Source organism: Fukomys damarensis, unplaced genomic scaffold (assembly GCF_012274545.1).
Source record: "Fukomys damarensis isolate Sample0158 unplaced genomic scaffold, DMR_v1.0_HiC HiC_scaffold_33, whole genome shotgun sequence".
In the NCBI taxonomy this organism is placed as follows: Eukaryota; Metazoa; Chordata; class Mammalia; order Rodentia; family Bathyergidae; genus Fukomys; species Fukomys damarensis.
Window position 1 is genome coordinate 50838576 of NW_022900945.1, and position 13169 is coordinate 50851744.

Below are 13169 nucleotides of genomic sequence, written 5' to 3' on the forward strand. Positions count from 1 at the left end.
AAAAAAAAAAAAAAAAAAGTAACTTTTACATATGAGAGGCCTTATGCCCTATGCTCTACATACTACCTCTATCCCTGAGGCCACCCTTTACAATAACTACCCCATCTCACTGTAAGGAAACAGGCAGGGGAGGATAGCATGCCCAAGGTCACACTAACGCAAGGATTCTGACCAAGTTGGTGAGGTGATTTTCTCCAGCAGCCTGGGGTCAGCGTAACTAAATGGTCCTCTTTGGGTTGGGGTAGCTTTGTAGAATATTAAGTCATTGGATTGAGTCTCACCATGTCACATGAATACAACTTACAGCAAAGTTAGACTAGTACTTGAATTCATTCTCATTTCAACTTAATTCATTCGTTTTTAAGCTTAATTTTTTTCTGTCCTGACTAGGTATTTTAATTACACCCTGCTGCCAATCACCAGTTTTTAGTCCTCTGAGAGTTTATTACATGTGTTTTTCATGCTTCTCTCCAGATGTAATAAACTAGGATAGGAACAAGTAGCACTTTTGGTAACTGCCGTTCCGGTTGACATGTCTCCGGTATCAGATGTTCTCTAGCTATGCTTACCTAGCTAAAAAAATTTATTTTTATCATCTCATTTTCTCATCTGGTTTACAAAGTTATCTTGAAATATCGAATCAAAATGTGCTGAGGAGAAGGGTATAATGAAATAGAGTCCAGAAACCTGGTGTCAGATTTTATCTTCCATCTCTACTGAGCTGAGTGACTTCAGTAAACCACTTAATCTGAGTATCAGTTTCCTAGTCTATACGAAGTGTCTAATATCACCACCCATGATGGTCCTATCATTCGTGTACCCTTAGATGCTTCTGACTATCACATAGAACAAAATTCACTGCTCTTATTCACTTCTACAACTGTGTAGCAAGACAGGTGGCACCTAAGCCCCTGGATGCCTACTACACTGAACCTGTTACTTTTTTCTTAATCTGGGGGGGAAGGAGGACTGGGGATTGAACCCCGGGCCTTTACAGTGACTTACATAGGTGGGTGGAGGGTTGGGGAAGACAAGGCCTCCCGAGTTGCTAGACTGCCCAGCCTCAGCCTCAGCCTCCCAGATTATATGCTGGGATTGTAAGTGTGTGCCACCACCTATTTTTTGTGATAAGGGTGTTGTAAAACCTTCAAACATGAAAATAGCAGCTGTTAAGAGAGCTATTAAGAGGAAGGGAGGTTAGTTTACTACATCTTGGTCTGATGTAGCAGACTTCATTTTTAAAGGGCTTACAAATAATAAAAGAATCTTTTCTAGGCTTTTACATGAAATTGGTAGAACTTACTGATCTACAATTTAAAATACAGTTGCTTCCTATTCAGGGGAGTTAGGGCTACGGTGGTCTATTTCTAGACTGCTATTCTCCAGAGATTATTTCAGGTCAGCGAGGATAATTCTGCAGTCTATTTGCCAACTCTTTCAAACTCTTGAGTCCAAGGACTTAAAACACGTTTAGTAGTTACATATTGCTCTTCTGGGTACCAGTTTGAGCCTCAATTCACTGCTAATAATTATTCCCCTGAGCTGCAGAGGTAGCACAAGGGCAGAGCACTTATTTTCCTGGCATGCGCGAGACCCTGGGTTCCAACCCCAGTCCCACATACCCCTGTCCAGTTTGAAACACAGTAGCAACAAGTCAGCCCAAAGGTTGAGGACATGAGCGGACCCCACCATAACGCATGAACATGTGGCCTTGTACTCACCAGTCTGTACAGGTTATCTGTCTCTTTGTCCACCACCAACAGTGACGTCTCATCTCCCCCCTTTTTAATCATTTCCACCACACTGTCATGATCAAGGGTCTCCACAGACTCGCCATTGACGGCAACTACCAGGTCGTTTTTCTTCAAGCCTGCCGCCTCTGCTGGACTTCCAGAATCTATGTCCTTGATGGTTTGACCTACCCTCACCCCCCCAAAATTAAATTATCAGAAAAGATACTAAACAAACTGTGGAATTTCTGCTGGAGGCCAAGGCCCTGCTGAAACATAAGGAAGGTATGCTGGGCACAACTCCCTTCCCCTGCATCCCAGAGAAGCACCCTATCTGGGCTCCTCCCCAGGAACAAACCCAACCACTCAGCAGTGAAAGGATCTTAAAGGAGTAAGAATCAGGTTACTAAAAATGTCTGGCATTCAACCTTGACAGGATAAACAGGCTAGACACTAAAGGTCAACAAAACTCCCAGGTGAGCACACTAATATCCATAAATCTTAGAGAAACTAAGCCATAAGAAGGGGGAGAAGAAACAACAAAGATTTCAGACCTCTGGAAACCTATCTGTCTTAGCAGTCGGGTGTGTCCAGTTGAGTATTGTGTGTGCCTGGTGGTGTGGTTAGCTTCCTTCTGGCTTCAGCTGTTTTATCAGATGCCCCCGCCATCTCACACCTTTCCTTGTCCCTCACACTTTTTTAACAAGCTTCCATTTTGACTTTTCCACTTAGCTGCTGAGTATCTCCCACAGAATACCTCACATTCTCTCAGTGTATCGCTTTCAAACCAGACTTCATCTCTGCCCATTTCCCGTCAAAAGCCCCTGCTCTGGTCGTCCGTGACGTGCCACCCCTCCCATCACACTGGCAGTTGGTTCTTCCCCAGTATCCACTCCCACGTCTAGTCAACCACCAAGTCCTCCCGCGCTACCTTCAGACTTTATACATCATTCTTCTCTGGGACTATTTCCTCTCCCAGAATGCACCTTGTGTCAGTTCTCGCCCAGAACTGCAGCTTACCAGGTGCTCGCCCTTCCTCAGTCCTTCCCTTCACTATGGGCCCCTTCAGATCCATCGTGCTGCTCCTGTCCTCTCGGGTCTCTCCCCAGAACAACAGTCTGCACCGGCTTCGTTGGAGCCCAGCTGTACCTCACTACTTAACCTTACGTCTCGGACTCGTCCACGTGCTCAGTTCCGGCAGCTCCTCTTGCAGAACTGTTAGTAACAGATGTATGACGCCCCCAAGGTATGGTAAACTTCAGGTGTTTTCCTTCGCCCTCACACTGTTCAAAAAACTTCTCTCTCCCCATCAGTTATAGAACCAAGGCCAAACTCTCTCCCCTGCCATTGAGCCTCCCTTATTTCTGTCCAACCTACCTTTCTAACTTGAATTCTTGCATAACACGTCAGGCACCAACCAAACTGTGCCCATGTTTATGTGACTTACCTTCCTGGGATCGCCTTCCAACTGCAGCCTCCACTCCACTCTTCCAAAATCTATCCATCTTGTAAGGCCTGCGCTCAAGGCCCACCTCCACTAGAGGGTCTCCTGGTAGCTTTTGAGTGGGAAAAGCTTGCTCTGACCTTGACATTCCACGGTGGTTTATCTGCTCCTAGATTAAGGTGCTTATCACTACCTTCAATCATGGATACGTGTGGCTTATCCCCTGTACTAACTATATCTTGACTGGAGAATCCTGTTTGACTCACTTGGTAGCTTCAAAGGCCCTGAGGATTTGGGGGGTTGCTGTTGTTTGGGGGTTTTTTGTTTTGTTTTGGTTTGGTTTGGTTTTGATTTTTTGAGACAGGGTCTCACTACAGTAGTTGAGACTGACCTGGAACTCACTATGTAGCCCAGGCTGGTCTCAAACGCACAGGGTTCTTCCTGCCTCAGCCTTGGTGCTGGGATTAAAGGCGTGAGCCACCACGCCTGGTTTAGATTTTTAAATAACATAAACCAAAACAAGAGCTTTATGTGTTTGCCTTACTTTCCCTGTTTGGTTACAGAGAAGCAGAAAGATTCCCATTTCTGTTCCAATCCCAGGTCCTGCCCCATACCACTGCCTCCACCTAGATGTGTGCAGGAGATGCTGCCACAGGCACAGGAGAGCCACTCAGTGCCAACTGTGCAAATGTGTGTTCAGAGACATCACGCTGGTAGCTTGAAATCACGTATGGTGCAGATATTCACACCACACATACACACACAAAAAAAAAATCAATAAATGCTATACACTAGGACTTTTTGTTTTTTGTTTTTCAGAAAGCCAATTAACATCACTGCCTGGATCCCAAACTCTACCTTATTCCGCCGTGGTGACTTTATTATTAGCTCCCCCAAGTGACATAGAAATTGATGGCTTCCCAGGTCCTGGCCACTCTTCTCATGTTTGTGTAGGGAATTGACCTCCTGGGCCTTGAGACTCAGATTGGGATGGGGCCGAGAATTTAGCTCAGTGGCACCGCGCCTGCCTCACAAGCACAAGGTCCTAAGTCTGATCCCCCATACCGAAAAAAAAACCAAAAACCCAAGTCAGATGGATGAAGAACTGGGTGGTGACGCTGCCTGATTTCCTCTCTTCTAGGCCTCACCTTGCCCTTCTGGGCCCTGCTTCAGGTAGAAACCATAGCCGTTGCTTCCCTTCTTCATCTCCACGACTCGAGGCTGGCGGGGCAGCAGTTTCAAGCTAGCGGTTTCCCTCTTGAATTGTATCTTTTGTTCATGATGGTGCTCCTCAGTTTCTTTGTCCACAAGGAGGAACATGACGCGGTTTCCGGACTTCTTCACCTGCGACAACACACAGATGGGCAACAGCAGGAACCCCCAAGAACAATGCCGGGGATACGACGGTCTCGGTGTAAAGGCCCAGTCTCTGTTCAACAGAAAGCATGGGGTGCATGGCCTGCTTTTAAGCCATGATACTATTTACTGTTACTTATCTATCTCCACTCCTATAGCTGCTATTCATCCCTTTATGTACAACCTCATCCACAGAGATATGAAGGCAGAACCGAAATTCAGAAAACCCAGAAAGCTGTGCAGGTGAAGGCCAGAACAGGAATTTTGAGAAGAAAGGACCCACTCAGACCATTCTACAAGGGGAGAGAAGGTTGGTGAATTTAAGGTTCTTTATGACCTTAAAGGAAAACCCACTATTCCAGCGCGCCAAGGGCCTTCCCATATTCGTGTGTGCGGCCCTGGACAGTAGCCCCCTGCCCTCCGCCCTTCCACTTTCTGCAGTTTCAGTTAGCCCAGGTCAGCCACACTCCAAAAATATTAAGTGAAGAACTTCAAACATAATAGGCTTTAGGGTGCATTGTTCTGAGTAGTGTGATGAACTCTTGTGTGAATCATCCCTTTTCCCAGGGTATCCATGATGTAGGCACTCCTCTTGCTGTTAGGTTTTTCCTCTACATACGCACCTATGATAAAGGTCAGTTTATAAATTAGGAACCAGGGATGAACTCAGTGCTGCTGCACCCGCCTCGACCAGTGCAAGGTCCCGAGTTCAATCCCCAGTACAGGAAATACGTAAGGCACAGCCGGACGTGGTGGAACACACCGTGCAATCCCAGCACTCTGGGAGGCTGGGAGGCTTGGGGGCTGAGGTAGAGAATTTCAAATTTAAGCCCAGCCTGGGCAATTTAGCAACTTAGTGAGACCCTGTCTCAAAATAAAAAAGAAGGGCCAGAGATTTAGCTCAGTGGTGCCGCTGTTTGCCTTGCAAGTACAAGGTCCCCAGTTCAATCCCCGGTACCAAAAAAAACAAATAAATTAATTAAAATTTAAAATAGCTGGGGATATAGCTCAGCGCAAAGACCCTGGGTTTTTAATCCCAGGTACCACTACCCCCAAAGAAGGCATAGTAATGGTGGCCTGCCTCACAAGTGCAAGTAAGTGAAAAACAGGAAATAATAAAAACAGCTATAATAAAAAGTTATTTAAGACTTACACCCTGTGAACTGTGTATTTCTGGAAACTGCCACTTAACATTTTCAGATGCGGCTGCCCACAGGCAAATGAAACTGCAGAAAGTAGAACTGCGGGTGGTGCTCACTGGACAAATAAGACCCACAGAAAGGGGGATGTTTCTTCAGACTGCTAGACCTGAGACTAGCAAAGGCTTTATTTCAAATCCCTGTATTAACACTGCTTATGCCACTAGTGAGTCTGTTCACCCTCAAGTCAGAGGGGCAAACAACCCTCCCATCATAACCTCATCCCAGACCCAACCACCCGACTTCCTGTCACTTCCAAGGTGAGTGAAAGGGTAGGAGCAGCAGCCACGGGTGGCGTGGAGGGTGGGGTATCACCTTTTCAACCACTTCCTTGTGGCTGGCGTCCTCTACATTTTCTCCATTCACTTCTATCAAATGATCATCGGGGAGGACCCCGGCTCTCACAGCCACGCTCTGAGGTATTATGTCGGTCATGTGCACTCCCTTTTTACCTGCAAGATGGTGGAGAGGCGGGTGAGCTCCAGGGCACCAAACCAGAAGTCCAGTGTCCCGATGGATTTTTCCTAACGTGAAATCAGGACTTGTAGGGCCAACTCAGTCCCCTCAGCTTTTGATCTAGAATCCATATTACAGTTCCTAGCACAAAGCTATTACTCAGCAGATACTTAATCTGAGCTCAGACAGATCAAGGAGAGCCTCTCAGGTGACACTGGCCTCCTGAAGCAGAAAGCGCCCAACTTTACCCGCCCTGCAGCACGGTCACACTGGCTTTCTTTGCATCTATACAATCAGAAGGCATCTGCTCTGTTGCCTCCTCCTCTGGTGCTATCGCCAACACCCACCTACGAGTCAGCATCTCACTGAGGCAGGCTTACAAGTTCAGAAGCACAGAAGGGAGAGGAAAGCACGCGTGCTTTGAAAATGTGATCCGGGTGACACTTACACACTCTGAAGTCTTTCACTTCAGTCTAGGCAAAATGCCTGCACAAACAACTTGTGAGGAATAACTTCATTCCTTTTTCCTTAAGCACCTCACGTTTCTCTCGTTATATATTTGTCGCAAAGAAAACATTTTCTCTGTAAAGCTAACCACGGACCATGAGCATTAGCACGAAAGCCAAATGAGTAGAATCTGAAGCATAATTTTTACCGCTTCACGGATAATAAACTCCTAAGAAATGCTGAGCTTCCTTTGGCCACACCATTGTGTTCAACAACTGGAAAACTTGGGAATCCTCTTATCATTAGTTTATATGTTAAGTATGGATGGCAACTTTAAATTGATGATTGGTCCTTTATCAGTTACTGAATTACGACCAATCACCAGTGCCAGAAATAACACTGGGCAGAGGGCAACAAGAGAGATGGCACCGGCCAGCTAACATCATGTCCCCCGCATCCAACCAGTGTCACAGGGAAGCCCATGAAGAACTCCAGTCAGCTGAGCGCAGGCCAGTCTGCACTTCTAAAATGGAGCTCTAGTACTTGCTGACATCCGGGTTTCTCAACTAGGAGTCTCTCAGCTAGAAGTCAGAGGTGTATTTCAGAAGGTGGAGATTTTTGCAGTATCCTCAGCAACTGTTAAAGGTATCTGGCACATCGATAGGTGCTCAGGAATTTGTTGAATAAACGAATGACTATCTGGGCACAGGAACAATGAAAAGAAATACTGGTCTTACTCAAAATTAACTAACCGGAACAATCTTTTCTTGTTTCCGCGCCACCTTCATAACTAAGGGAGCTAGAAAAGAGTGATCCAAAAGCATCAGCCCTTTAACCCTCTAGCCTTAAAGTGTCAACCAAATACTGGAGCACACAAGTGCCCAGTGACCACCGCAGACTCGCCACTGTCCAGGTTCTGGCCCCACATTGCACAACTGCAATGGGCAAGAGAGGAAGGAAGAGACATAAACTGTGATGGGATATAAAGCAATGGAAGCCGGGCATGGTGGTGCACGCCTATAACCCCAGCACTCGGAGGCCGAGTCAGGAGGATTGCTGGAGCTCAAAACCAGCCTGGGCTACACTGTGACTTTCAGGTCAGTCTCAACTACATAGTGAGACTCTGTCTCAAAAAAACCTAAATAAATAAATAGATAAAATAAAGCAATGGAAAAGTTAAGGAAAGTCCTTAACTAGGAGTAACATCTTCTCAAGGCTGTCGTCGTCTGAGCCTCACCCTCCAGCTTACCTTGAACAGTTTTCAGAGAGAAGCCGTAGCTGTTCCCCTCCTTCTCCAGGTAGCAGAGCCGTGGCTGGGTCCAAGTCACTCCTCCGTTCATCACTGGGGCCACTTTAGCGTCATTCAAATCCAGCTCCTGGCTTTGACCCAGCTCTTTCAAGTCTACCCCTTTTTTCAGCGCTTTCTCATAGGAGTCGCCATCCAGAACTAGTAAAGTCACCGAATTCCCACTCTTTCTGACCAGATCCACCACCTAGGTAGGGGGAAGAGAGGTGACTTTAACAGTAATAACCCTCTATGAACTGCGAGAGGGAGCTACGTGTCGTCTGCCTCGCTGTGTGCGACCCGAATCCCATGTGGCGTCCTGGCCTCCTTCCAAACACCCCTAATCTCCAGGTGCAGATTAGGATGGGCCCCCGCACTGCTGGAATCCAGGGAGCACTTACAATGACTGCACTTTGCTAGAAAAAGATGGTGCTCCACAGCGCAACAGGTGCCCCCGTCCTGTGGGGACTGCGGAGTAGTGAACGGGGAACGGAGCAGCGTTGGAGGAGAGACCCTCGTATATTCACTGCATGAACATATCAGCATGCCAATTTATCTGTGCCTAGCTTCCTTGTCTGTGGAATGGTAATACGTGCCCTATGAGGTTGCGCTGAGGCTTTAACAGGATGAGAAATATAAAATTGCCTTGGCACGGTTGCTGGTGTATATGAATATTTTTTAGTTTTTGGTTAATTATAGGGGACTTGATTGACCAACACACATTATGATAAGTCCTTGCCAGCAGCAGGCAGGGAAAGAACCAAGTTCTACAGACCCCCAAAATCATAACTGGCAGAGAAAATGCCGAGGCTGAAGAGATCCCAGAAGAACCCTGAATCTCTCCCTCACCTGCAGGTGCTCTTCCTTGTCGACAAAGACACCATTGATCCTGAGAACTCTGTCTCCATCCAGGAGCCCAGCCTGCTCCGCTGGGCTGCCCTTTTCAATCACCCGGACCAGGTGCCCGTCGGTGTCCTTCTCGATTCTCAGGAAGAAGCCGTAACTCTGCCCTTCCGGTTTGGACAGTTTACATTCTCGGGCGTTGAACACGGCAGCCATTTCTGTAGTGGAAAAGAAAACAAATGCGAAGGAAAATCTAATCACAGGAGAACCGTGTCCGTCGTCTCCCCGAGTCCGTTCCGAACACTGGGGGTTAGGAGGCCACCATGCAGGACTTGCTAATGATATCCACGTCTGTTTCTCCACGGTTGACCTTTCCACTTGGGTCTCAGACCCAAATATTCAACCAGCTGCTGTACACAGATGCTTCGATTTCAGCAGCTCAAACCAAACTCCTCTTCGCCCTCCTGAGTGAAAAGAAATCAAATCCGATCACATGACGCAACATTTTTAAGATGGGCACTCTTTCATTCAAATATTTGAAGATTCTATCGAGTTCTGGGCATTGAAAATCAATCTGTGGAAAGAGATGCGTACTTGTCTATCCGAGACAACGCAGTTCTGTTTTTACAACATGTGGTGAATGTTATATTAAGAACAGAATGATAGTAAGAACATAACAGCGGGTCTTTAGCCAGCCATGGTGGAGCACGCCTGTAATCCCAGCACTTGGGAGGCTGAGGCAGGAGGATCACTGTGAACTCGAGACCAGCCTGGACTACAGAGTGAGTTCCAGGACAGCCTGAACTGCCTAGTGAAACCGGTCTTTGGGAGTAGGGAATGCTGTGAGAAGAATTAAGAATGGCTTCCTGGAAGAAGAAGTGAAGGAAAGGTTTAGCAAGAGTCAGGTGAGGTTGGACAGGACAAGGAAGACCTCAAACAATTAAAAGCTAAGCAAGCCATGCCTCAGAGATGCCTGATAGGTTGGTGACGCAAGAGAAAAGTGGTTGTACAGGAGCCTGGAGCTTCCCAGCAGAGCAGAGCAGATGCCCGATATTGTGCCTGTGACCAGGTGAGGGTGCTCCCCTAAGGCAGCTCACTGCCCTCCTTTCTGCTCTCCTGTTGCCCCACTGCAGGACCAGGGTCTTGACCCACAGGAGGATGACAGGACCAGTGTGGAAAACGACACCTGGGCTTTGGCCCCAGTCATCATTTAGAGGAAACCCGCCGGTGGCCCCACGGCCGCCTAGCTTAACGCTTTTCATCTCATGGAAGAACGGAGGCCCGCAACAGTAAGGCGGTGAGCTCACGTAATCACCTGGGTACTGTACACGGATGCCTCAACTTCAGGAGCTCAAACCAAACTTCTCTTTGCCGCCTGGCTGAAATTCAGTCCAAGTACAGGAGCCAAAACTTTTAACAAAAGCTGAGCAGAAAGCTGGAGTCAGCTCTTTAAACTGCTTCGTGTCCCCTCAGTTATCTGCCTGGGAAGCAGAACAAACCGCCCGTTCCCCTTCCCTGCTGGAAGCGCAGGAACAGAGGACCACACAGGGTTCAGCAGGAGCTGGGTGAAGAGCAGGTAGGCGTCAAAGTGCTCCGGGCTCCCCAGAAGCCAGCCAAGGGTGTGAGATAGCCATCTCCGACCTTTGCGCCCATAGAAACAGGGCAGTGCAGACTGGGCGAGGAGCCTCCCGCTGTCCCTATCATGACTTGGCCCCATCCTGTGACCTCTGCGAGGTCTGGGAGCTACGCGACTGACTAAGCACTGGCGGAACAAGAAACAAGGACTCCCCATGGAGTAACCTGCAAGATGGGGTTGCTTAGCATCTGCCCCACCCAAACCAGCCACAGAAAAAGGCAGTTTGCAAGGAAGGGGGAAAAGTACAGGGCATCTCGGTCTGTTTCCTCCCCGGCAGGCACCTTCTCCCTTCTCTCCCTGCCAGTCTCCACCCTGCATGGGTCGATGCTGTTTGCCCCTTGAATCCGCGCCTGTGTCCAAGCTCCCCTCTAATTCAGCTCTCAACTTCACACGGCTGAAAAGCCAAAAAGCCTCCAAGGAAAAAAAACAAAAAACAAAACACTCTTAAATAGTCAGTAATTGCTGGGCGTGGTGGCACACACACACACACACACACACACACACACACACACAGGCCTGTAATCCCAGCACTGGGAGGCTGAGGCAGGAGGATTACTGAGTTTGAGACAAGCCTGGGCTACCTACTGAGGTTCAGGTCAGTTTCAACTATGCAATGAGACCTTGTCTCAAAAACAAACAAACAAAAATATTCAGGTAATTGCCAGGGAGCTCCACCCAAATATTTAAAAATTTGAAACATGTCCTTAGAATAAAAAACCTGCTGGATTCGGTTTTCAGCAAGAGATGCAGCTGTCTGCGATTGACAGGTAATGTTCATTTCTGAAGCACTTACCTCTAACGCTCTGCTTATGCCCTGCACTGTCACCATGGCCACTAAATCTCTTCATAAGCCAAGAACAAAAAGAGAAACTGCCTCACCAGTAGAACGAAATCCTATGTTTAAGGATGGAGACGGAGAACATTTTCCTGTGTCTTACTGGAGACCCAAACATTGGATGTACAAGGAGACAGAAGTTATTTCTTGGCAAAAATCTCAAGCTGCCTTTTATTTTATAAATTGGCCAAAGTTTTCAAATAGCCTACATGAAATCACTCCAACCTGCCTCAGGCACTCAGGGTCAGAGGCTTTTTAAAATTTTTGTTTGGGTTTTTTTGGCACCGGGGATCGAACTTGGGACCTTGCGCTTGTGAGGCAGGCAGAACCACGGGGCTAAATCCCCAGCCGCAAAATTTATGTATTTTTATTTCCATTTTTTGTTTGTTCCAGAACTGGGGATTGAATCCAGGGTCTCCTACCTGCGGATAAATACTCTCATCACTAAGCTACATTCCCAGACCACCTTTTTTTTTTTTTTTTTTTTTTTAAATATTGAGGCAGGGTCTCACTAATTTGCCCAGGCTGGCCTCAAACTTATAATCCTCCAGCCTCACGCCCCATAGCTAGGATTAAAGCATGGGCCACCGTGCTCAGCTAAAGTCAGTTTCCTTTTGCCAGTGTGGCTGCAGCTGGAGTTAGAGCCAGTTCCTAACAGAAATGCTGCCATACCCGTGGGGAAACAGCTACTGCTGTGAGCCCTGCCTGCCTCCTGCCTTCGGTCTGTCCTCCCCACAGCTCAGCCACTAGACCACGGGTGGCGAACTTATGGCACCTCTATTATTTTTAAGACTAAAGATGTTAAAGTATGAGTTTTTTCTATACTAAAACCTCAATATTCAGGTTTAATTGCAGTGTTGGCACTTTGCAATAAATGAGAGTTTTGGGTTGCAGTTTGGGCACTCAACTCTGAAAGGTTCGCCATCACTTCGTGACAGGATTGATGCCAGTGTCCACCCTCGTAGATGGCCAGACTGAGCTGATTAAACTGTGAACACTCCCCGAGACCCATGAGAAAAGCTAACCAGGGCCCAAAATGCCTGATCTTACACGGGGCCCTGGAGCCCAAAAATATTTATTTTCTTTGCATGTTCCGTGTTACAAAGAGATGATTCTTCTAGGCACTTCAAGGGCTGGGCTCTGTTCCATCCACCTCCAGTCCTGCTTCTACCTGGTCCTCATCTTGGTGTTACACTGGCCCCTAAATCAGGGCCGTGATCCATCGCTTCAGTGAGCCTGTGTGATTGCTCTGCGACGGGGGCCTCGGACGCCAACACAGGACCTAACTCGGAAGGTCTCTGTCTAAGCGCCGGGTTTTCTTTCTTCGTTCCCCAGCCCATCTACTGCGGCCTGAGGAAATCTGGGCATCAGGCCCCCATGGGGGTGGCCAGCTAACTAGTGAAAACCTGAGTTTCTGTAACATCAAGTCAGCGATCACCCAAAGCTGGAGTCCATTAAATCTTCAGCAGGCTTTATTCCCTGATTCAAAAGGCCACAATGCTGGAAAGAAAGAAAGAAATCTATAACCTTTTCTGAACTGGGGGTGGATTGGGGGAGAGGTAATACTGGGTAACTAGGTTACTTATCTGTGGGAAAGAGAACAAAGCCCCAGCCAGCAGGCAGCAGAGGCTCAGAGGTGAGAGCCAAAAAGAATCTCCCCCCATCATTAATAAATCTTAACCCTACCTTTAGACCCCACTTTATTCCAAAAGGATTAGGTTATTGCTACCAGAAAAAAAATACACCGTAGCAAAGAAAATTAGATACACATTAGAAGTTAGGAATGCAAAATGATATGGTCAGCATAGACAGAACTGAAGTCACTAGGATATTTTCTATGGGAAAAGAACAGCTGTGGTGGGCCGGGGATTTGGCTCAGTGGTTCAGCCGCCTGCCTCGGAAGCACAAGAACCCAAGTTTGATCCCCAGTACCACAAA

At 47.5% G+C, this 13169-nt stretch overlaps 1 protein-coding gene across 2 annotated transcripts in view; it reads right to left on the reverse strand.

Annotated features, from left to right (window-relative positions):
- Nucleotides 1-13169, reverse strand: part of Pdzk1 (PDZ domain containing 1) — a 34013-nt gene that overhangs the window by 5728 nt on the left and 15116 nt on the right. For both annotated transcript variants that reach the window (XM_010629493.3, XM_010629492.3), the window contains 5 exons: nt 8767-8978; nt 7882-8125; nt 6045-6181; nt 4323-4518; nt 1722-1918 (listed from right to left, as the gene is read on the reverse strand). In XM_010629493.3, the coding sequence (XP_010627795.1) occupies nt 1722-1918; nt 4323-4518; nt 6045-6181; nt 7882-8125; nt 8767-8976 (984 nt within the window). In that variant the 5' untranslated portion in view covers nt 8977-8978. The remainder of the gene's footprint in view (nt 1-1721; nt 1919-4322; nt 4519-6044; nt 6182-7881; nt 8126-8766; nt 8979-13169) is intronic.